This window comes from Saxophila tyrrhenica, assembly GCF_035928015.1.
Source record: "Saxophila tyrrhenica strain CCFEE 5935 chromosome Unknown scaffold_15, whole genome shotgun sequence".
Lineage (NCBI taxonomy): Eukaryota > Fungi > Ascomycota > Dothideomycetes > Mycosphaerellales > Extremaceae > Saxophila > Saxophila tyrrhenica.
The window spans coordinates 48,160-72,315 of record NW_027041747.1 but is presented as its reverse complement, the minus strand read 5'-3'; the positions used below and the strand labels follow the sequence as shown (position 1 = coordinate 72,315).

Sequence of the window (24,156 nt, the reverse complement as noted above, 5' to 3'; positions counted from 1 at the left end):
ATGGGCGCAGATGGATCAGGCTCCGGCAACGTCTCAAAGGCGCCGGGGGCCAACGAGCATCCAGTCGAAACCCCAAGACTATCCCCTGAAGAGCGAGCTGTAACGTTCCGCCAACGCATGCAAGGACCAGTCGACCGACTGTACCGGACATACATCGTCGAAGGACTTCTACGACAGAAGCCGCTGCCTCCCTCGAAGAATGGACGACATATTCCTCTAAAGGCTACCCACGATGAGCCATTGGTCGACGAGAGGCGGGACCATGCGTACGTCTCGAACAGTGTACGGTCATCGCGATATACCGTTTGGGACTTCGTGCCGAAGCAACTGTTCTTCCAGTGCACTCGACTCGCCAACTTCTACTTTATTTGCATTGCGATACCGCAGGCGATTCCTGGATTCAGTACTACCGGTAACTATACGACCATTCTGCCGGTAGCCTTCTTTATCCTCTTGACCATGTCCAAAGAAGGATACGACGACTACCGGAGGCATCGAATGGACGTGATCGAAAACAACGCGCTGGCGACAGTACTACGGCCGAAGCACTCAGGTTCCTCCACAAACACGTTCGGGAAGTCGGTATCACGCACTTTCTCTAGGCTGTTGCGAGCACTTCCACTCCCAGGCAGGCGAAGAAAGCGCGCAGCACGTGTAGATTATGAAGAGAAGGATGCAGACGAAGACGCGGACAGCCATTGGACTAGAGTCAAGTGGCAGGACATCCAAGTCGGTGATGTGCTGAAGCTGAAAAGAGACGACCAGGTGCCCGCCGATATTGCTCTTCTTCATGCGAGCGGAGAAGAGCGAATAGCATATGTCGAGACCATGGCTTTGGATGGCGAAACGAACCTCAAGAGCAGGACTGTGCCGCACGCCCTGCGAAATTGCTGCGACATCAAGGGCATCAAGGAGACTGAAGCGGAGTTCGTGACCGAGGATCCAAACCGCGACTTGTACACTTTCAATGGAAGCGTGACGGTGGACGAGAAGACTCTTCCGCTGACTCTGAACGAAGTCTTGTTCCGGGGTAGCGTCCTGCGAAACACTCAATCCATCATCGGTCTGGTCATCAACACTGGTGAAGAGTGCAAGATCCGGATGAACGCGAACCACCATCCACGAGCAAAGAAGCCACGTCTGGAGCGATACACCAATCACATCGTCCTCACCTTGATCGCTTACGTGATTATTCTATCGGTCGGCTGCTCAGGAGGCTACCTCATCTGGAGAGACAGCACGGAAGAGCATTCTTGGTATCTCAACGATGCTTCTGTTCCTTACAAACAGATCATCATCGGATATATGATAATGTTCAACAATGTGATTCCGTTGTCGCTGTATATAAGCTTGGAGATTGTCAAGGTTGGACAGATGCTAATGGTAATGGGAGACGAAGGAATGTTTGACGAAGAAACGAACACGACTATGACTTGTAACACTAATACTATTCTGGAGAACTTGGGCCAGGTCAGCTACGTGCTGTCGGACAAGACGGGCACTTTGACGGAGAACATTATGCAGTTTCGGGGATTGAGTGTGGCTGGCACTGCCTGGCTACACAAGCAGAACGACGGTGAGGCGGTGATGCAGAAGGAAGGGCGAAAGAGTGTCACCGTGAATAGGAAGTCTGAGGACCCAGGAAAGGGCAGCTCGGAAGGTGATGGTCCGGGCATTGTAATCCAGGAGACAGAACTTTCCACGGCACCCACTTTGGACCGACGGACCTCTGACTATCTGGAACGGCCTTCGTTGCACAGACGATCGACAGATCACCGGCGGCCAGGCTACCTCGAGGGTACAACCGCAGACCTCCTTGCGCGGCTGCGGCGCAATCCAAGCTCTGCTTTCTCTCGCAAGGCTCGCGACTTCATACTCGCGGTAGCGTTGTGCCACACAGCTATTCCGGAGCGGACTGCCGATGGCGCGATCAACTTCCAGGCCTCTTCGCCAGATGAGATTGCGCTTGTAAAGGCTGCGCAGGATCTTGGGATGCTCGTCATCAACCGCACGACCCAGACTGTGACTCTGCACGAGACTGACGATGCGGGTAAGGATGAACGAAAAACGTACGACGTTCTGGACGTCATCGAGTTCAGCAGCAAGCGGAAGCGGATGTCAATTATCATCAGGTATCCAGACGGCGCCATACGACTGCTGTGCAAAGGTGCCGACAGCGCCATCCTCCCTCGTCTCAAGCAAGCGGCACTTGCAGCACGAAAGTCGCAGGAAGTGCGCAGAAGCATCCAACTCGAGCGTCAAGCGAATCGCATGAGTGGGCAGAGCACACCTCGGACCAGCTTTGGCGGACGTCCGAGCCTCACCATACGGCGCAGGAGCTCACTGGACATTCGACCTGATCCGAAGCGGCACACGCTGGATGTGCCACGATTCGACCAGCATCTACGACCTCCACTTGGTCGCCATAGCACAGATCGCAGGAGTATGCCATCCTTCGACAATGCCTCCGTTGCCGATGACGGCCAAGTCTTCACGCGATGTTTCAAGCATCTGGAAAATTTCGCCACTGATGGCCTCCGTACGCTTGTCTTTGCGCAGAAAGAGCTCACAGAGGACGAGTACGCTTCGTGGAAGCAGCTTTATCAAGATGCTACCACTGCTCTGCTCAACCGGCAAGAGCGCATTGAAGCAGCTGGCGAGGTCGTCGAGCAAGGCATGGATCTGCTGGGTGCTTCTGCCATCGAAGACAAGCTGCAGAAGGGTGTGCCTGAGACGATTGACAAGCTACGCCGGGCCAACATGAAAATCTGGATGTTGACTGGCGACAAGCGAGAGACGGCCATCAACATCGCCCATGCAGCCAATATCTGCCAGCCGGATTCAGAGGTTACGGTCATTGACACTACCAAAGGCAATCTGCTGGGTCAGCTCCATGGCCTCGCGGAAGAGCTTCGAATCGATGGACTGCACAGCGTTGCTGTCATCGATGGGCAAACACTTACCGACGTTGAGGCCAACAAAGAGCTGTCCGACCTCTTCTACTCGCTGCTACCGATAGTCGACTCCGTTATTTGCTGCCGAGCAAGTCCAGCCCAGAAAGCAGGTATTGTGGAAGGCATCCGAGCTCGCATGCCCGGACTCACTCTTGCGATCGGCGACGGCGCGAACGACATCGCTATGATTACCACATCCCACGTCGGCATCGGTATCTCTGGCAAGGAAGGTCTGCAAGCTGCCCGTGTAGCAGATTTCAGCATCGCACAGTTCCGCTTCCTGCAGCGCCTTCTGCTTGTTCATGGCCGCTGGAACTACATCCGCACAGCCAAGTTCATCCTGTGGACGTACTGGAAGGAGATGTTCTTCTACACTGTCCAAGCGAGCTATCAGCGCTACAACGGCTACTCTGGCTCCAGTTTGTACGAGCGCTGGTCGCTTACCGCCCTCAACACCCTCTTCACATCTCTCTGCTGCATCCTTCCCGGCATGTTCGAGCAAGACCTTTCAGCCGAGACCCTCCTCGCAGTCCCCGAACTGTACGTCCACGGCCAACGAAACGGCGACCTCAACCTCCCAACCTACCTCATGTGGATGGTCCTCGGCACCTCCCAAGGCCTGCTCGTCTGGTACATCTCCTGGCAAATGTACAACAAGCACAATATCATGGGCGACAACGGCACCTACTCGGTCGGGAACCTCTGCTTCAGCCTCGCCATTATGTGGACGAACATCAAACTCCTGCTCATGGAGACGCATTACAAGACGACGATCATCGCCGTCGGCTTCATCATCACGGCTGGCGGTTGGTGGGGCTGGAGCGCTTTCCTCGCTTCAGCGTATTCGGAGAACCTCAGTCCTTTTGACGTCAAGTACGGCTTCAACAAGGGCTATGGCACAGATCCGAACTGGTGGCTCACGCTCGTTGTCACGCTCGCGGTGCTCGTCACGATTGAGCTGGGCTGGAAAACTGTGAGGAGGTATCTGGCGCATGCGGGCTGGTGGCCGCTGTGGAAGCGGAGGACGGGTGGGAGCGCGAAGAGTGCGGAGGAGTTGGATTTGTCTGTTTGGCAGGAGATGGAGCGGGATCCGGCTGTGAGGGAGCGGCTGAGGGGGTTGGCGAGGGATCAGGGGGAGGAGGTTGAGGGGAAGGGGGTTGGGGAGGCGTGGAAGCCGGGTCGATGAGAACACCGTCGATACTGTGTAGTTTGTTGTATATGCCAGTTTCTAAGACATTCTTCGTTTGGCTGCTTACAGTAGAGATGGGTGTGTTTATAGTAGGTCTCATTTCTCGAGCAATGGTGAAAGAATGGGCTAAGCTGCATTCATCTTGTCTCAGCCCAGACAACGCAGGCGCGGCGGCGGCAGCAGTTCTCCACAATGCTTGACCTCACTTCTCCTCTCCATTGGCAACAAAAGTAGAAATGCTCGCTGCCATCAAACGCAGCTCTGTAAATCTTGTCTTCTTCAGTGTATACTGCAATATACCTCTCATCAAGCGACCATGAGCCAGTATACAGCGGCCGTCCCAAGCGATGGCCTGGTGAGGCCGGAGATCAAGTTCTTCTTCGAGGAGTTCTACAAGATCTCTGATACTGCGGATGCGCATGAGAAATACGCAGAGACGTTTACGAGCGATGCGAGGTTGATCATGGGGCCGAACGAGGCGAAGGGTAGAGATGGTACGTCCAGCAGTGGAGCGGAGCGGAGTTGCAGCAGCAAACTCTCCTCAGCGGGTGACACCGTGGACATTTGCTAACGAGGGCACAGAGATCATCAAGATGCGCCATGGGATGTGGGAGAAGGTGGCCCAGCGCTCGCACAAGCCCGAGCAGATCTATGCCTTTGGCAGTGGCTCGGATGAGGTGATGCTCAACGGGACGGTGGCGTACGTGTTGAAGGACGACAAGAAGACCGAGACCGTGTGGGCTGCGAAGGCACACTTTGTCAAATTGGATGGTGTGCTGAAGATGGACTTCTATCAGGTCTTTTTGGTCAGTACATACTCTTAGACGATGATTCGAGCCACACTGACCTTGTCGCAGGACACCGGGGCTATGGCGAGAGCGAAATGATCGTCGAATGCTTTTGGTTCTTGCCTTTGATGCAGGTATAGTCACGAGATTATGCAATCTAACGTGCAATCAGCGGTATGAGCTGACAATGCTTTTTTCTTTGTCCGTTGTCTTATTGTTGCATGTTGCCAAGACGACAATACTTGACATACATCTTCACATGAAAATCCCCACAGCTTCCCCTTTCAGTCAAGCGGCCGAACCTTACTTTTCTGAGACGTCAGTACACAAGCTCTCAATAGCGGTTTTTCGAACAATCACAACCACTTCTCGAGCATCTGTGATTTCTCACAGCGCACTTTCTTTCTGACAAACAACGCCAACACCACCACACGACGATCAGCAAGAACCACTGCAATGTTGGGCCGCCACCTGACATTCACGATCCTTATTGGATATCTCTCCGCGCACTGGTGGCCTGCCGCTGAGAACTACGACCAGTACACTGCCGGCCAGTTGGCCAATGTCCCGGAGACGCAGCGCGTCTTCACCCCCATCCCCTCCCTCCCCTCCCTCCCCTCCACCTCTTCCGCAGCGACGAGCTGCCCAGCGCCGCTGGTCGGCGGCTATACTGGGGTGACCGGCACCCCTCCGGCGGAGAACTGGCTCGCCCCCTTCGGTGACGACGACAGCAGCGAGGCCGGTATGGCCGCCTCCGTCTCGGCAGCGGAGGTGGTCAACCGTACTTTTTGCAGCGACTGCACTGGGGTCGCCGCCGCCGCCGCCAGCGAGACGAACCTCGTTGGCGTCCTTCTGTTCTTGTGCTCCCTCCTGGCTCCTTGGCGGGACGAGATCTTCCTGATTGTCTTCACCATCCTGGAGATGACGATTCTTCCGCCGTTGCTGGACTTCCTGTGGTCGCTGGTTTCCGCCCTGCTCGTTCTCCCTAGCCTCCTCGCCCTCACGGTGGGCTCTTCGTCCGCTACAGTGGCGCGAGCCACTGTCCTGCCTGTGCGAAGGTTCTTTCTGGGCGCTTTTCGCGTGAGAGAGTACGCGGAGAATGCGTACCTGCGGGCCATCATCAGGGACCAGCGGGAGGAGATGGCTGTCCTCCAAGCAAACAGCATCACGGTCGCACACCAGGCCCAGGAGCAAATCAGACTACTGGAGGCCAGAGTTACGAGCCTGCAAGACGACGTGAACTCTTACAGAGAGCGCTTGGACAGTGCGGACGCCCTTGCGCAGAGACATCGGGACGAGATCAACGTTCTTCGTCTGCGTCGGGACGAGCGAACCAAGGAGCACAGAGAGGCAGTCGAAGGCCTGAAAAACGAGCGAGACGAAGCTCAAAGCCAGATGACGAAGCTCCAAAAGGAGCATGATCAGCTGGAGGAACAGATGCAGAAGGAATTGGCACAACATCGCGCGCGCGCCGTCGACCAAGTCGAAGATGAAGTCTCCCAGCTCGAAGAGAAGCTCCGTACTGCCAATGAGAAGATCAAAGAGCTGACGACTGAGAACGCTGAACTCACAAAAGAAGCCGACGATGCCCAGGCCCAACTCAAAGCGGCACGCTATGAGATCGAGAGGATGCGGCAGCAGCAGCAGTCAGCAGGCACAGAGACAGCGACCGCTGGAGAAGTCCAGGAAATCAGGGACCAGCATGCACGTGATCTGAAAACGCTACAGGATGAGCATCAAAAGAAGATCGACAAGCTGCAGAGTGACCATGAAGAGGCACTCAAGAAGCAGGCGAAAGAGTACAAGAAGGCGTGCGATGAGAGAGTCAAGGGCGTGGAGGAGGATCACGCACGCGAGCTGGCAAGGCTGCAGAACGAGCACCAAAAGCCGGTCGAAGAGCAACCGGCTGCGCTCGAGACGCAGGCGAATGAGCACAAGGAGGCGCTCGAGGAGCAGGTCAAGCTTCATAAGGAGGCGCTCGACACGCAGGCCAAAGAGCACAAGGCGGCATGTGATAAGCGAATCAAGGCCGAGAGAGAGAGGCGTGAAAAGGTCGAAGAAGGTCTGACGGAGGAGTGGGAAGGATATTTCAACGATGCGAATGACAGAACCACGGCAGCCAAGCTGGCCCTCGAACAAGCCAACAGGCGCCTCGCCGAACTGGAGAGCCCAGAAGCCACCGAGAAGCTCCGCGAAGAGCGCGAACAGTGTCGGAAGACGAAGGAGACTCTCGCGCAGCAGAACGCCAAGCTCACAGCGACTCGCGAGAGACTCGAGAAGGAGCGCGAAGAGCATCAGAAGACGAGGGACGCTCTCAACCAGCGGAACGCCGATTTCGCTGTCACTGCAAATAGACTGCAACGGGCGATGTGGGAGTTTAAATACTACCAGGCCACACAATGGGACAACGAGCGACTCTACAGCGACATCCAGACTCAGCAAAGGGTTAACAACTGGCTCCAGCGAAGCAGAAATAGCACAAACCAGCAGCTCCGCGATGCTAGGCAGCTGATCAAGTCATTCCAAGAGGAAATCCCGAGCGTGCTTGACAATCAACAGAGGCTCATGGCTCTTGGTCGCCTCGCTTTGCAGTTCAGGAAATGGGTGGCAGAAGAGTTACAGGCTAACGACTTGGAGGAAGAGACTGCCATGATCATCGATAGGATTCTACAGACCGCCGATGCTCTCCTCGCTGAGGTTGGGCCGGAGATCATTGAGGGTCTGATGGCTGAGGCTAATCCTCCTGCTTCTAACCCTTCTGCGTCCAACCCTCCTGCTACCGACCCTCCTGCTACCGACCCTCCTACTACCGACCCTCCTGCTTCCCACCTTCCTGCTGCTGACGCCTCTGACGCCACTACTAGAGGAAACAATGATGAAGACGAAGACGAAGCGCCGTGTCCAGCGCCATTCTCAGAGCCAGATTCCTCGGACGAAGCACCCGACTCCGGAGACAGTGCACCTCCACCAGCGCGTGACGATCTCTACGAAGATAGCGATGACGAGGAGTATCGCGGACGCAGAGACGTCTCCAAGAGCAGCAAGCCCGGCGACGGTCCTACAGCGGGTGAGGAAGCATCCAGCACTGTTCGCGCCGGCGAGAACGCTCCCACTGGCACTGCTGAGCCGAGCCGTCCGTCTGCCTCAAATGACGACGTCTCCGAGAGCAAGGAGGGCGGTGATGCTGCTACGGCGACGGAAGAAGCACTCAGCACTGCTCCGACCGGCGAGAGCGCTCCTACCGGCAGCAATGGCCCGAGCGGCCGTTCTACCTTCGGCGGAACGGCGGAGGAGAACAATGAATGCGTCATCATCCTCAGCAGCGGCGAGGAGAGCGATAATGAGGAGGAGGAGGAGTCTGAGGAGGCGAGCGGGGAGAGTGAGCTCGACTTTGAGGATGTTCCTCTGCAAAGAGGTGGGCAGGTCGATCTTGGTGGCAAGACGGAGCTTGCGGATGTGACTATCATTGACCAAGAAGAGAGTCAAGAGAGCAGCCAGCAGCAGGCCGACAGCACCCCTCCCGCCGACAGCACCAACGATGCCCCCGGTGCAGCGGATATCGAGTGTCCGAAGGTTGAAGCGAGTCTAGAGACGATCGCAGCTCGCGACATCAAGCCACTCCGCCGGACTCGTCGTCGGAATGCTGAGTACCAGTGTCCCCCACCGCCAGTGGCGAGTGCCTTCACGCTGGCGCAGGAGCAGTACAACGCAAACAAGGGCGAGGCTCCCAAGGTCGACGGCTTTAATGCTGCCACTGTAGCGGTTGTGCCGCTCAATGAGACTGTCCGTGGCGAAGAGAACGTTGACATGCCCGGCATGTTTACGTTTGGGGGCACTGGCGCTGGGAACGTTGACACCACCGAGAATGCCACTGAGAAGATGGATGAGGATACTCAAGAGGCTCAGAACGAGACAATGGGCCAAGGTCAAGAGCAGGATGGAGGCGAGAAGATGGATGAAATTGAGAAGGAGATCAAAGATGAGCAGATGGGCGACGATGAGAAGCAGGCTAGAGATGGGAAGGTCGAAGACGATGTCGAGATGATCAAAGACACGCCACCACGGTCTCCAACGGGACTGGAGAGCACATTGGAGCAGACGGACATCAATTCCCCGGCTACAAGTAGGCTCGCGCCCGCAGGCCAGGAGCAAACGATGCAGGACGCTGGTACTGCTTCCAATGGAGCGGATGCCCAGGATGACGACATGGGCGAGAAGGAGTCAGACGCCGGTTATGCCTCAGATGAGGAGTTCCACATCTATGAAAGCGACGGAGAGGAAAGCGAGAGAGCGGGCAGCGAAGGAGAAGGCAGCCAGGGAGAGCGCAGTCAAGGAGAACGCAGTCAAGGAGAACGCAGTCAAGGAGAACGCAGTCAAGGAGAACGTAGTCAAGGAGAACGCAGTCAAGGAGAACGCAGTCAAGAAGGCAGTCAAGGAGAGGGCAGCGATAATGGATTCTGGCAAGCCGACCTTTGCCGCTGGATGAACGGATCCAATGATCCCCAGCATCCCGACGAGCTGCGCGACAATCCTAATTATGAGCAAGCTTGCAGGAATGCCGGCATCGATCCGGATGACCCAACCGCTCGACCTTCAAGCGGACGCGGAGGACCAGTATACAACCCCTTTAACCCTCGACAGAGCCGTCAGGCGGCGGTACAATCCCCCTTCTCGCCGGCGAATGGCCCTCAGTATCCGCCGCCAGGACCATCCGCCTATCCGCCGCTGAATAATCCTCAATATCCCCAGACAGGACCAGCCCCCTACCCGACGTTGGGTGGTTACAGGTTCCAGTCGGCAACAACAACCCCATTCGCCTCCAATGGCCCAATGTATCCGCCTCCTACACAGCCTACCCCAACCGCTGGTCATTTCTCTACGCTCCAGCTCTCAGCGATGACACCAGCCGCCGCCTCTACAGCACCTGGACCAAGGTATCAGATGACGGCACCGCAGCAGCAATCGGCAGTCCCCAACATGCGGCTCCATGCGCCTCGTCAAACAACACCGGCAATGATCCCAGGTCAACCTGGCTACTAGACCCCATCGCAATCTCTCTACCAGCAGCTGCCGGCGACCCCGAGTCACACTCTCGCCCCGCAGCCCTCCGGGCCTTACACTCCAAGTGGTCCGCCTGGCTACGTCCCTTTGCACCTCGGATCGAATTTTACTGCCCTACGCCCGAGCACTGCTCCTCCGACGCCCGAAGAGACTGCTCGGGTTTTGGCGGCGAGAAGAGCCGCTGGATTGACAATTGCAGGAACACCGGCCAACCACCCGTGGATTCCTAAGCCGCCCGCTTCGAACCCAGGGGCTGCTTCTTCGGCGGCTCCATCAGCAGCACAGGAGCCGCAGATTGATCCGAGACTCCTCGCAATGAGTCCGGCGCCGCCAGTACTGCACATTGATCATCTCACAGGAGGCCCGGCATCACAGATCGATCCGGCTCTCACAGGGGGCCCGGTGCCGCAGATCGATCCAGCTCTCGCAAGAGGTACGGCGCCGCGAAGGCGAATCATGCCGGCAAGGGGCACTCGCCGGGGCGGCGTCCATTCGGACAGTCGTAGCGAGCTCAGGAAGCTTCATGAAGATTACCCAGATCAATACCCCGAGATTGGCGAAAGTGAGGAAAGCGAGGAAGAGTGAAAGCGCGATTGCGTGGCATAGGGAGTTGGAGCTTGTGGTATTGGTGTAAGGTAGCATGAATTGGCAAACTCATTAGAAATGTTAAGCGGCTCATCCCGCATTCGCGTTGGACCCTGAATCCCTCTGTCTTCACATGCTCGAGTGCTCCCTATTCTTTGCATGTTCATGTCCAACTCAACGATGCTCCTTCGATAACACGATTTCCAAATGCCCTCGTCGCTGCTCCCGTCCCGCTACCAGCAGAACGATGCCTCCGCCACCTACTTCCTACCCTTAGTCCTGCTGCTCAGCTCTGTCGTTTCCAGCATTGGCACATCTGTCGCGCACGCCCTCCTCACCAGCGCTGTCGCATGGACTGTCTTGAGCGTATACACCAGCGTCAGACTACGAAGAGGGCGGAACGGGAAGGAGGAGAATGGTGTCAACAGGCAGGCGCGCAGACTGTCATGGGCAGCAGGGGGGCTACTTGCATTGGCCAGGATATGTGAGCGTGCGGTGGATGGGAGGGGGATATGGTGGGCCAATGTGTGTATACTCCCGTAATACTACTCTGCTGTCAATATGCTAAGCCGTCCTGAATCTATAGGGCCTCCTTCCCTTGACCCTGACGATTTTCCTCTCTACCTCCATCCTCCCCCCTCTCAACGAGCCGACCAGCCCCCCCGCGAGTCCAGAGAAATCACGACCGAATGCCTCCTACCCAACGAGTCCGAATACATCCCTCATCATCCTCACAGCCTCGGCGGTAGCAGCAATCTTCGCCGCGCTAGGGTCCAACGCGACCATCGCCCTAGGCCTGTCGGACGCTCTGGTCACATCTCTGGCTTTCTTGCTGGTCGAGCGGGCGCACAGCGAAGCGAAGCATGGGAATAGTGGCGGCAGCGTGATATACGCCGCTAATGGCCTTCTCGCGCAGCCAGCTGCTGGATCGGGAGGCAGTGGGGATGCGAAGACGGCGGTCATGAGAGATGTTGCAGTGGGGTCAGCTGTGTGTACGACGGTGGCTGCGCTCACGCTGGAGAGCTTTTCGTTTGGTGGATTGGGGTATTGGGGAGTTTTTGGGCAGGTGTTGGGTGATAATTGGATGTTCTGGGATGGCGTTTTGGGAGTGGCGTATGCAGTGGGCATGGTGAGCTTGCATATGGTGGTTTATGGGGTGTTGTTGCTTTTTGTGAGTCTCTCTGTCCTGGCGGCTCCATCAAACTCTGGAACCAATGGTCCTACGGCCATGCTCAAGGCTGTCGTTCTGCTTTGTGAAGCGATTCCGTAGCCACATGTGCTCCTGCTAATCCTATTCCGAACAGATACAACGGCAAGGCTCACTGGTAGCGAGCTTCGTCCCTCTGGCGGCGTCCATATGCTCGCAAATGCTCGTCGATTTCTCCTTGAGCAGGGTATGGTTCGCCGTCTTATGCGCAGTGTCGACATATACCTTCTTCGACGAGCAGGAGACCTTCTCTGCAGGATCCGGGAGGACACTGCGTCCAACAAGAATCTTGACTCTCGTCGCCGTCATCTCGTTTGGCGTCCTCGCCGTCCTGTCTCTTCGCCAGCCCTACGAAGCATATCGCTTCAGGACGCCTGCAGATAGCACGCAAGGCACCGGAGAGTCGGACACGCGACCACCTCCGACCTCATTTGCTCCACTGGAGTTTACCAACTCGCGAGTGCACCCTATCGATCAGCTGGTGCGGGACGCCGAGGTCGAATGGATGAAGGTTGTGCAAGGCCAATCGCAAAGCCTGGAGCAAGCGGTGGCTGAATACAGACGGCGATACCAGATACCGCCTCCGCCAAATTTCGACAAATGGTACGAGTTCGCAAAGCGGAAAGGCGTCCAGCTTATTGACGAGTACGACACCATCTACCATTCCCTCCGACCTTTCTGGGCACTGCAGCCCGAAACCATCAGAACACGCGCCCAGGAAGCCATCGGTAACAACGACAACTTCTTGATGGGTCTACTTATCCGCGATGGCACGGCAAAGTATGTTGAGAACGGACAAGACTGGCTGCAGCAAGCTGTCGTTGGCATGATTGAGCAGTTCGTCAAGTACCTTCCCGACATGGACATTGCCTTCAACACGCATGACGAACCTCGCGTGGTTGTGCCCCACGACGATCTGACACGCCTTGTCAAGGAGGCGACCAACAAGTTCATGCCGGCAGCCTTCGCCAACCCCCATCCTCGCAACTCATTCTCTCCCCGACCGAACGACCTCACCATTGGGACTCGAATTCCGGAAGCAAAAACAACAAGATTCAACGTCTACGCTCATCAGCCCGTCTGGATCCCTTCTCGCCTCTCCTGCCCACCAGACAGCCCAGCACGTGCTCTCGACGAAGGACTTGCTGGGGACAACCTTACCGCTTACGCCTTGACAGAGCTCGGCTTCGTCTACAACGCCACCGCCTTCTCCGATGTCTGCAACTCCCCCTCCTTTGCCGGCAGCCACGGCTTCTTTGAGCGTCCAAACGCTTTCAATGTCGTGCACGACCTCTTCCCCATCTTCAGCCAGAGCAAGATGAGTGCTTTCCAGGACATCCTCTACCCCAGTCCATGGTACTGGTACGGCAAAGTCGACTACGTCGAACGCCAAGACCTCGATTGGAAGAACAAGATCCACTCCATGCTCTGGCGTGGCTCCACAACAGGTGGCTTCAGCCGCAACGGCGGATGGCGCCGCCAGCACCGACAACAGATGGTCAAACATCTCAACGCCCTCGACAACGCCAAAGTCCTCGAGAACATAAACAAAGACCCCGGCCGCGACGAGAATACGCCCGAGTGGAAACTCAAGACCGTCCCGCGCTCCGACTACAAAGAAGTCATGGACGTGCACTTCTCGCACATCGGCCAGTGCGACCCGGGCGACTGCGACGCCATGAAGGAGTACTTCGGCATCACCGAGGGCGTCGACCAGCAGGACCACTGGAAGTGGAAGTACCTGCTCGACATGGACGGGAACGCCTTCAGCGGCCGTTTCTACGCTTTCTTGAAGAGCAAGAGCTTGGTGTTCAAGATGGCGGTGTTCCGGGAATGGCATGCAGATTGGCTGAAGCCTTGGGTGCATTTCATCCCGTTGAGTTTGCGCGGTGATGAGGCGTTGGAGGCTGTGAGGTATTTTTCGGGTGAGCCGGATGGGAAGAGGGATGCGGTGAGGTTGGCGGAGCAGGGGAGGGAGTGGGCGGCCAAGGCGTTGCGGAATGAGGATTTTGAGGTTTGGTTTTTTCGGTTGTTGCTTGAGTGAGTGCTCTCCCTCTCTCTTTTTCTTGACGATGGAAGGTGGTGGAATGTGCTGACATGTGCGTGCAGGTATGGTAGGCTTGTTGATGATGCGAGGGCGGAGATCGGGTATGCTGGGTCGTAACCAGAAGACACTTCTTCCGTGGTCTGGGAAAGAGTGGGAGGCCTTCTGTAAGATATGTGTATAGCTGTATCATTGACACCAACTTGGTCATGCTCCGAGATCGTTCTTCATGCTTACATACGAGCCAGTGTTCGGCCAGCTCTCTATCACTCTTGACCACCGACTTCGCACAACATCCGCCTCGGCCACTCCAACAACGACCGTTCAATGTGCGCCGTCGGCTCGGCATCGCAAAGCTCAATAATCTCCTTCAAGCCATGGCGGCCCATATCATCCATCCACCAGATGTCCTCGGCCAGAACGACTAGCATGAGCCAATGGGCGTATACAGCCAGTGCGAGAAGATCTCCGCTCACCAGCATGTCAACGAAGCCTTTGGAGATGTTGACTGGCCAGGTTTGGAGCGCCCTCATTAGGCTGTGAACCTCCCTGTAACAGGTTGTCTCTGTCACTTCTCGAAGGTGGCTGATCGCTGCCAGCACGTCTTCGACTTGTTGGTCGTTGAATGTCGACCACTTCGCGGCAACTGCATTGTCCAGGGCCTGAAAGCGCTGGCAGGTCGTCGTTCGGATGAAGTTGAACTGCGGATGCGCCTCGAAATGAGAGCTGACGTTGTACCAGTTGCCGTTTGAAGGTTTCGCATAGTTTCCGTCCGGACCCAGGTCTCGCGCTACCATCTCGTTCATGGGTCCACTAGAATCTTTGTAATGATGGAATACCGGAATGATGCCACGGATCATGTGGAGCCACGTCCATGAGCCTAGCTCAGTTATGGACCAGCCGTCACGCTGCTGATACACGCGGAAGAAGCCCAAGGACAGCACAGTCAACAGCCTGGCGCAGGCCAGGTTCGGATCGGCATCACCTGGACTCATCTCTCGCAGCTGCTTCGAGCTTTCGTCGACAAACTGCTCTCCATAGTACTCCGCCGTCTGCAGGTACTTGAGTGACTCGTCCGGCGTCTGCTTGGTGTCGTGATGCAGGCACAAGGCGGCGAACGTGAGCATGCCCAGCCGGACGGTCGACGAGCTGTACGCGAGTGCGGGAATGACGGTGTCCCACACCGCCTGACTCGACCCGCCGTAGAGCTCGAACATCCCACGCGTATGGCTGAGGTAGTGCTGCACGAGGTCCGTTTCGAGCACTCCGAGGGTACTGGGGGATGTGGCGGGGGAGACTGGAGAGGCAGAGCTGGGGGTGGAATCCGCCTTGCGACTAACTACGCCTTCGCTTGATGAACAGGTCCTGGTTGGAGCGTGTTTAGAGCCTTCGTCGTATGTGCATTCGAGCCCGCGGCGCTTGCAGATAGTGCACCCAGGGCGGGTTTCGTCGCACTGCCAGTGGTCAGTTCCTCGTTCTCGTTCTGGGCGCAACGGAGCTCACCTTCACCCGCCTTCTCCTGCAAACGAGGCATCCCGTCCGACTCTTCTTATGCGATCGTTTGACCCGGAAGCTTGGAATCACAAGACTATCAGTGCTATTGTGGGCCATTGTGGTGTCGACCATGTCATCGACCTAGAGCAACGGCTCCCTGGACCAGCAATGTTTCTAATACACATGCTGTCGCCTCCGCAACTCAACTTTAACTCCGCACGTCTTGCAGTAATCTGGCGTCAAATTCTCCCGAGCTCACGACCTCCATAGGGCTGACTTTGTACGAATTGTCGAATGAGGCTGCGACTGGCAAATTAGTCACGTCGTGCACGCCAAGGACGCCTCGCTGACAGATTGCCTGATGCACGTGTGTTGAGCGGGCTGTGCAAACGAAACCTGGGAACGAGCACCACCACCCCGATGTATGCATACTGGCTCCACTTTTCAATACATGCGGCTCGCCGACCCCTGATATCACGACCTGCCATGTCTCGTTTGACAAATGGTCTCCATCGCTACCCCTCCTCCTCCCCATACCTTATTCAGCTTCTGCTCTATGCGAGAACGAGCAGCTTCAATGGACGTTGACGTTAGACAGCAGTGAGCAAGGCGATCAATCCATATAAAGAAACAGCACGGCTTCACAGAATGTCTCGAAAATCACCCCTTCGCCAGCACAAACGAAAAACATCTCGAAATGGCCGTCGCCGCAGTCGTCGCTCTCACAGTCCTCTGGTCTAAACACACGAAGGGTAGTGCTGTACCAACTTCGTCGCTAACCTCCGCCCACCATGGCGATCCGAGGTGTGTCGATGTGATGCTGCCGGTCTCTGTCACCTCGCAGAATGCCGTCTATGATATTGTACAGATTGATACCAGCATCGATGCGATTGCATATGCACTCGACATGGACTCTCGATCAGCTCCGAGCATCGAGGAGCGCATCCTCCGCAACATCACAGTCAGCGACACCTACAACATCGCCGCAAAGCTCTGCATTTCTCGCAACGGTGGAAAGAAGAATCATCTACAGATCGCCACTCATGGCGGCGTCTTCGATTCACGATACTGGGATGCGCGAATCAACCCCGAAGAACATTCCTGGGTTCACAACGCCCTGGCTGCTGGTTATAGCATCCTCACCTACGACCGACTCGGGAACGGCAACTCTGATAAGCCGGATCCTTACCAAGTCAACCAGATTCCACTGGCACTGGAGATCCTTCGCGGCATCACCAAGATTGCTCGGGAGGGCCATTTGATGAAGTATGCCAGCCCAGGCAGCAAACAGTCCAAAGCCCAATTTGACAGGATAATCCACGTCGGCCACAGTTTAGGCAGCGCGATATCCTTGGGCATGGTGACGACCTACGGCAACGAATCAGATGGCGCCGTCCTGACTGGCTGGACTACAACGTATCAATCGACTGGAGGAAAGACCACGACGTTCGATTTGCAGCTCGCTTCGGAAAATGACCCAAAGCTCTTCGGTGACTTTCCGAACGGGTACGCCGTTCCCAGTACGGCTTCAGCCATCCAGACTGGCTTCTTCTCAACACGCAGGAACCACACCGTCGGCATTGGCGGCTTCACGCCAGAGTTGTTGGAGTACGGCAACTCGATCAAGTCCCCGATTGGGGCGGCGGAACTGCTCTCTGCCACGAGACTGAACCTTGGCCTCGCTCCGGACTTCAGCGGGCCCATACAGTTCGTGCTCGCGGAATACGACTGGCTTGTGTGTGATGGTGATTGCAAAGGGACGACGAACATGACACTGTTGGAGCAGCTGTATCCCAAGGCGACCGACATCAATGTGTACACTCAGCCGGGCACTGGCCATGGGCTGCCACTTCATCGTGGCGCGAACATCGGTTTCAAGGCTTCCTTCGACTGGTTGGATCGGAATGGTTTGTGAACGAGTTGGAAGGCTGTTGAGTCTTGGAAGCTTGAGTCGGGCATTGAGATTGATAGCGTGCATGGTGGAAAGTGGTCTGAACAGGGGATGTTTCTCTTCCGGCCCGTCGCTTTGACCGTGCGTAGATAGCCCACCTTAGTCCAGTTGATAACAGCGGCTCGGCGAGAACTTACTCTCTTGAGACAACAAGCACCTTCGGCGTCCCCAGCGAAGTACAACGCCTTGCATAACTCCACAAGAGCACAGCCCGCGATAGACGAGGACTCAGGAGGATTGGTAATGTTGATATGCCGATCGAGTTTCAGTTTCAGCTTCAGCTCCGACGTCACATGCTTGGCTCTGCTTCATCCCTTTCAGACACCTTGGGGCTGAAAATACCAAGAGGTTTTGATATGCATCTTGACTCTTTTATTCGCTGCCATCCAGTGGAAGATCGTTATGCTGGAGTCAGCGTCGCAGCTCGGGCAGGCCGTCGCAGTTGTTCCAAGATGAAATATGTATCTGCACGACAACGCTCTGATTTGTTACGTCCGTAAAATCGTCGACGTCCAGAAGAACCCTCAGAGATGTCTTCACACAGGCAACACTATGGGGAGGAAGGGAGAATGTCCGCACGGCAGGTCGAGGAGCAGAAACCTGCAATGGCAATGCTAAATGTTCAGCACGTTACATATACAAGTCCTTCCATCCAGGAATCTCAAGACGAACTACTGTATGCAGAGGCAGATGAATCTTCAGTGAGTATCAGCCGTCGAGCACTGCATACTACTGCTGATGTCTCCGAACAGATGAACTTTCGTCGAGCAATGGTACTGGTCGCCATGGGCTTTCTATGGACATCTTCTCAGATGCCGCTGTACTTTGTAGGTCCCTCAAGTCTCCGCTGTTCACCATACTCCAACTAACACTACGTGCAGTACGGCGGAATCCAAATCAACGTCCTCCAGTCCATCGGCGGCTACGCCCAGTTCGTCTGGCTCGGCCTCTCAGGCCTGATCCCCCTGGCAATAGTTACACCCTTCGTCGGCGCCCTATCCGACCTCTTCGGACGTCGCAACATTGGTCTCACAGCTTTCGCCCTCATCATCTTTGGCAACATCATGTGCGCCACCGCGCAGCACATGAACGTCTTCCTGGCCGGTACCATCCTCATCGCCGTTGGTGCGGGAATAGGCGAACTGGTCGCGCTCGCTGTGACGGCGGACATCGCACCGCCGAAGCACCGTGGATTGTATGTTGGCGCTGTCGTCTCGACGGTGCTGCCATTTTGTCCTTCGACGTTGTATGCGCAGTTGATTGCCCATGCTTCGACGTGGCGATGGGTTGGGCTGTTGATTGGGGGCTGGTCGTTTGTTGGTACCGTGCTGCTGGCGGTGTTCTACTGGCCACCTCCGACGAAGACACTGCATACCCGAAGAGAGCTCTTCTTGAGAATCGACTGGACCGGCGGGTTTCTGTCCACTGCGGCGATCTGCCTCATCCTTGTAGGACTCTCGTTGCCGACATCTGGATACAAGTGGTCGGACCACAGAACACTCGTATCTCTGATCTTGGGCATCTTTTCGGCTTTCGCTTTCGCCATCTGGGAATGGCGCTTCGCTCGGTATCCTATGCTGCCAGCCCGACTCAAGGAGAAGAACCCACGGGTGCTGACCATCGTGCTCCTCATCATGTTTGTCTCAGGAGCTAACTACTTCGCCGTACTGGCTTACTGGCCAAACCAGTACCAGAACGTCTACGCCGACGGCAGCCCCACATCGGCTGGCATTGGGAGCCTTCCCGTGATGCTCGGCATCATCAGCGGCAGCATTGTTGTTACCGCGCTCGTCTCTATCCTCAAAGGCAGGATTAGAATGCTGCTTGTGGTGTCTTCAATTGTTATGGTGGCTTTCAACGGTGCCATGGCTGCTGGGACGAAAGACAACCTACCGGCAATGTGGGCGATCTTATGTGTGGCCTGCCTTGGGGTCGGAGCAACGCTGGTTCCTACGCAGGTGATTGCTGGGATCATATGTCCGGACGACTTGCTTGCGACTATTACTGCCATTACGATCACAGTGCGCATTTTGGGCGGGTGCCTTGCCTATGCTGTTTACACGAATATCTTTGCATCCAAGTTCGCCAGTGAAGCGGCGACAAAAATTGTACCGACGTTACTCAGCTACGGCATCACCGATGCTCAAGAGATGTCAAGGATCGTGGAAGTCATTCGAGGCGGTGGCTTTCAGTTGCTTGCTGACTACCCGGGCATCGAAACGCAAGCACGAGTTGCAGAGATCACTGCTGCAGGAAAGGAAGCACTGCTTCACAGCTATCCTGTTGTTTACTATGCCAGTGTTGGATTTGGCGCTATAGCTATCATCGCGAGCTTCTTCTTGACTGGTATTGAGGATCAGATGACTGGAGATGCTGCTGTGAAGATTGGCTGAGCAGAGAATTGCGAGCGATAACAAGCTGATGTCCTAAGCCTGCTGTCAATCCCTCGGATACGCAATGACATTCATGTTGGACTGGCAATGGACACCGTGAGCATGTGCATCGATGCCACGCATGGGATCGACGATGGTCCAATCGAACCTCCGGAAGAGCTGAGATTGTTAGCACCACAACAGCGACAGAGAGACGAGGTGCGTGCTCACCTCGACAAACGCTTTGTGCAGCTCCATCATAGCGATATGCCTGCCCAAGCAGAGGAAGCGACCGGAGCCGAAGACTGAGTCCACAACTCTCATGTATCTCTTTCGGGTGTCCTCGTCCGCTTCGATCCAGCGCTCTGGGCGGAAGATCTGGGCATCGTCTCCGAACACTTCTGGATTCCTACACATCGCCTCATCGCAGATGGACATCTCAATGCCTTCCGGGTAAAAGACACCCTTGAAAGTTTCACCACCAGGAGGCGAGCACTTTCCTTTTAGTCCGAAGAGCGGCGGGTACATCCTAAGCCCTTCCCAGAGGCAAGCGACGAGGTATGGCAGCCTCTGCGCCTCGGTGTACTTCACCACGGGATACGACATGACGCCGACATTTGCATCGATCTCCGCCCGCAGCTTGCTGTACGCTGTAGGGTTGCCCATCAGGAGGAAAAGGGTCGATCTGAGCACGGTAGTCGTTGAGTCGGAGCCAGCGATGATTTGGAGCTCTGCCTCGACTTCGCACTGCACCTGGCTCAAACCCTTCTCGACGAAATGGCCAAGCATATCCTTCTTCACCTTGCGATCGGGGCCATAGCGCTCAGCGACAGCTTTCCTGGCTACGCCCAACATTGGGCCCATACCGACTTTGTCGGTGTCCTTGGGGCCTGCCGCTTTTTGGAACCAGGGCTGGAAGAAGATCCAGCGGAAGAACTTGTGATTGAGAACAAGGTTCAAGATCAGCAGGAAGTTAGAGCTTTCCTTGTTGTAGTCCCAGAGATCTCTGTTCGCCTCCAGGAAGCCGAAGGGTCCTCCGAAGGCAATGGTGGATAGTACGTCAAGGGTGAAGTAGCGGGTCACCTCTGCGAGGTCCATAGGTATCTTGTGGTATGAAGTCTTGATCAGGTCAACCATGTCCATGACCCTGGCATCAATGTCTGTTTCAAGTGTGTCGATGTCTCGACCGTTGTACTTAGATTATATTATCAGCTGACAGTAACATGCACAGCTACTCTCGGGACCATGACTTACACCACCCGCCTCCCGAGCCTTGAGGTCGGCATGCACCTTCTCGTCCCTTGTTGAGAAGACTGAGTCCGTCCGCGGGTCCATGCGCATCCCATCATACCAGCCGGATCTCGTCCATTTGCTACCGGGAGCATTCATGTGCCTAACGAGATCGGCGTCATCGGTGCAGAGCAAATTGGGTCCAATGCGGCATGGTGAGCCTGGAGAAGGTGTCAATCATAGAGTTCTTCACAGCAGTAGCATTCGACTATACTCACCGTACTTCTTCAGCGCAGCATACTGCTCGTTGTGCGTCCTGGCATTAATTTCCTGCCAAAACAGCCACGAACGACTGAACGCAGCCCAACGAGGCCCGCGAAACTGCCGGAGCTTGCGATGGTTGACCACGCTCCCGGTGATAAGGTAGCCTATGAGGAGGAACGACAGTACTACCGCAATGGTAGCAGGTGTCACTGGGCAGAGTGAGATGGCCATCCCGTCACTCCCGCCTGGCTGGTCGGGCGGCAAGAATCTGTGTGCCGCGAGCGATAAGGAAAATGCACACCCTGCTTGTGAGAGGTCCTTTCGAGTCTTTGGTTTTTGAAGTCGTAGCAATGGAGAGAAACGCACTTGCCTTCGTTCACGACGTGCAAGAGGCACAGCTACGCTATTAGCGGTGGAGCTTCTTCCAATGTCTGGCTCGTCTATTTAACGAGCTGACACACGCAATTGCCATTGGGCAATGGCACGGCAGAGGCCAGGTTCAGCAGGCTATTCGTCAGGGCCAGTAGAATCGTACAGGGCAGCAGGCCGTCGGCAGCGTGCATGTAGCCACCACGTGCTATTTCATCCGGCGTAGCACAGCGCCGCAAGCTTTCCGAACCAGTGGCTTTGTTCGCCATCAACGGCTCTCCAGGGCAGCTTCGAATGGCCATCTTCACTCCATTGACAGTGTTGTTCTTGGATTGAACTCCGTAGGCGATGTAGGGGAATGTAATCTTCTAGCGGACGATTCGTGCCGTGGCTCTTCAGCATCCGCAACCTTGACAGCTGCACGAAGTGCCCCAAGCCACGCGAACTGGTGGCTACACCACGCTTGTGCTGCACGGCACCCGCTCCCCGACACATCATGCAGCGAACCACGTTGGGCTACTCGTCTATCAACGATCCTTTCGCAATGTCGCGTGACTGCCAGCGCTTGCAACACACCTTCACACTTCTGCTATCTTACCGTTCTTCATTGTGTTTTCTCAGCAAGAAGAATCGCAGCCAAAAGCTCCGAGGAAAGTTGGAAGACGACCATCACCAGGAAAATCGTACGGGATTCCCCATTAGGAAGTTACTTTCCGGCAACTTCCGTCTTCAAGGAGAGCCGTGGTCTTCATAAAACGGCCAGCACCCTCATCTGCTGACAGAGAGGCACTGCGAGCCTTTCGATCGCCTAGATAATATATATGGCGAGTGAGCAGGGCCAGATCGAGGCCCTCGACAACTCCAGCGACGGCGGCTACAGCGATGGCGATTCTGGATACGGCGGCGAAGGTGCATCTTCCACTGCCTCGGTGCAATCAAGCATTTTCGATTACGAGGAAGAGTATGGCCGCTCTTACCATGCTTTTCGAAAGGGCAAGTATGTGATGCCGAATGTGAGTGAAAGAGTCTCTTCAAAAGCACAACATTACTGACATGTTGGAACAGGACCACCGGGAGCAAGAACGAATGGACATCCATTACCACAGTCTGCGAATGACCATGGAGGACAAGCTGTACATTGCGCCAGTCGATCGTCCTACCGCCATACTCGATGCCGGCACGGGTCAGTCTAACGCTACGCCAAATCGTTTGACTTTTGCTAACGAAACCCACAGGCACGGGAATCTGGGCAATGGACTGTGCAGACGACCACCCATCAGCTTCCGTAGTAGGAATCGACATCTCGCCCATCCAGCCAACAGCCGTGCCTCCCAATCTCGAGTTCCAAATCATGGATTTGGATGAGGAATGGGACTTTACAGCCAAATTCGATCTGGTCCACACTCGCTTGATGAATGGCTTCTCCATCCGGTCGTGGCCTTTCTTCTACCAGCAAGCGTTTCAGAGCATGAGGCCGGGCGGATGGGTGGAGAACCAGGAGTTTGATCTGAAGTTCACCGCTGACGACGGAACGATGCCTGCGGACAGCGCCGTGAACCGTTGGATGGATTTGTGGAACGATGGGATTGGGATGTTAGGCCCAATGACCGGAAGATGCTACCCGGAACAGATGAAGCAGCAGATGGAAGAGGCTGGCTTCATTAACTGTCAGATCCATCCCTACAAGATGCCTATTGGTACCTGGGCGAAGGACAAGCGACTTCGGAGAGCTGGCTTGTTCAACATGGTCGGGATGGTGGATGGTGTCAGTGGTCTTAGCCAACGGGTGTTTACTCGCGCTCTTGGCTGGACCATCGAGGACATGGAGGTGCTGCTGATGGAAGTACGGAATGAGTGGCAGAATCGGAAGATTCATTCGTATATCCCGATGTATGTGTCTTTCGTTGCGGAAGAGGAGACTTCGGCTAACGTTGAACAGCTACGTGGTGATCGGACAGAAGCCGCCGTGAGCTTTCTCCAAGACCAAACGGCCGAAGACTTCCTGGATTGCTCTCTACCATCGTCGGCGTAGTTCCAGAAGACGAAGTCGCTGCGCTCTTCGCCATTGGTGGCCTTGTTGCGCTCGTCTAGGCGCTCCCAGTATGCCTGGCCCGCTGCTTGCGAGGGCTCGGACGGTGCGAAGAACAGGCGATGCAGGCAATTGTCGTGATCCGGGTGTGGTTGTCCGGCGAGTTGACCGACTTGCTTCTGTTGCTCGACTGGATGATTTATAACGCCTTCTCCCCCACTCGGCCCGAAGCCGAAAATGATGAGCTTCCGAATCTGGCCAGCCGATGCATTGAGCGCAACCATCTGCGCGATGTACCCGCCCATACTGAAACCTAGGAGGTCGGTCTCTTTGGCATCGATCAAGGCCAGGAAGTCGATGACGTGCTGCACCATGCCCTCGATCGTGTTCGCAACGGAGCCATTACTTTTGCCTACTCTAGCGTTGTCGAAGAGAATCACTGGACGGTTCGAGCCAGGGTGTTGGTGAGGAGCGATCCGTGCTGCCGCGGAAGTGGACGAGGAACATCAAGGGTATGCAGCTGCTGGCGCCGAAGCGGCGGTAGGCGTAGCTCTGGTCGTCGTTGGACACATATTCGATTCTGGCTGTTTGGTGATTGGGATCCTTTGTGCGAAGGAAC

At 55.8% G+C, this 24,156-nt stretch overlaps 9 protein-coding genes across 9 annotated transcripts; 7 read left to right on the top strand and 2 right to left on the bottom strand.

Moving 5' to 3' along the window:
- Positions 1–4,140, top strand: DNF3 (drs2 neo1 protein; the record flags this gene model as incomplete). The annotated part of the gene is made up of 1 exon (XM_064805868.1): positions 1–4,140. One exon carries the CDS (start codon positions 1–3, stop codon positions 4,138–4,140), a length of 4,140 nt encoding a protein of 1,379 aa, XP_064655727.1.
- A 319-nt stretch (positions 4,141–4,459) lies between these two features.
- Positions 4,460–5,030, top strand: LTR77_008637 (uncharacterized protein; the record flags this gene model as incomplete). The annotated part of the gene is made up of 3 exons (XM_064805867.1): positions 4,460–4,637; positions 4,726–4,949; positions 5,001–5,030. The coding sequence occupies 3 exons, from the start codon at positions 4,460–4,462 to the stop codon at positions 5,028–5,030; spliced, it is 432 nt and encodes a 143-aa protein (XP_064655726.1).
- Positions 5,031–5,387: 357 nt separating this feature from the next.
- On the top strand, positions 5,388–9,971 carry LTR77_008636 (uncharacterized protein; the record flags this gene model as incomplete). Its single annotated transcript, XM_064805866.1, has 1 exon — positions 5,388–9,971. The coding sequence occupies one exon, from the start codon at positions 5,388–5,390 to the stop codon at positions 9,969–9,971; it is 4,584 nt and encodes a 1,527-aa protein (XP_064655725.1).
- Positions 9,972–10,784: 813 nt separating this feature from the next.
- Positions 10,785–13,948, top strand: LTR77_008635 (uncharacterized protein; the record flags this gene model as incomplete). Its single annotated transcript, XM_064805865.1, has 4 exons — positions 10,785–11,102; positions 11,164–11,706; positions 11,882–13,824; positions 13,894–13,948. 4 exons carry the CDS (start codon positions 10,785–10,787, stop codon positions 13,946–13,948), a joined length of 2,859 nt encoding a protein of 952 aa, XP_064655724.1.
- Positions 13,949–14,094: 146 nt separating this feature from the next.
- On the bottom strand, positions 14,095–15,439 carry UPC2 (transcription factor; the record flags this gene model as incomplete). Its single annotated transcript, XM_064805864.1, has 2 exons — positions 14,095–15,282; positions 15,332–15,439. 2 exons carry the CDS (start codon positions 15,437–15,439, stop codon positions 14,095–14,097), a joined length of 1,296 nt encoding a protein of 431 aa, XP_064655723.1.
- Positions 15,440–16,019: 580 nt separating this feature from the next.
- Positions 16,020–17,237, top strand: LTR77_008633 (uncharacterized protein; the record flags this gene model as incomplete). Its single annotated transcript, XM_064805863.1, has 1 exon — positions 16,020–17,237. One exon carries the CDS (start codon positions 16,020–16,022, stop codon positions 17,235–17,237), a length of 1,218 nt encoding a protein of 405 aa, XP_064655722.1.
- A 566-nt stretch (positions 17,238–17,803) lies between these two features.
- On the top strand, positions 17,804–19,666 carry LTR77_008632 (uncharacterized protein; the record flags this gene model as incomplete). The annotated part of the gene is made up of 3 exons (XM_064805862.1): positions 17,804–17,974; positions 18,026–18,100; positions 18,155–19,666. The coding sequence occupies 3 exons, from the start codon at positions 17,804–17,806 to the stop codon at positions 19,664–19,666; spliced, it is 1,758 nt and encodes a 585-aa protein (XP_064655721.1).
- A 45-nt stretch (positions 19,667–19,711) lies between these two features.
- On the bottom strand, positions 19,712–21,370 carry LTR77_008631 (uncharacterized protein; the record flags this gene model as incomplete). Its single annotated transcript, XM_064805861.1, has 4 exons — positions 19,712–19,825; positions 19,877–20,839; positions 20,900–21,096; positions 21,154–21,370. 4 exons carry the CDS (start codon positions 21,368–21,370, stop codon positions 19,712–19,714), a joined length of 1,491 nt encoding a protein of 496 aa, XP_064655720.1.
- A 959-nt stretch (positions 21,371–22,329) lies between these two features.
- LTR77_008630 (uncharacterized protein) lies at positions 22,330–23,540 on the top strand (the record flags this gene model as incomplete). The annotated part of the gene is made up of 3 exons (XM_064805860.1): positions 22,330–22,521; positions 22,574–22,691; positions 22,744–23,540. 3 exons carry the CDS (start codon positions 22,330–22,332, stop codon positions 23,538–23,540), a joined length of 1,107 nt encoding a protein of 368 aa, XP_064655719.1.
- Between the last annotated feature and the right edge of the window lie 616 nt (positions 23,541–24,156).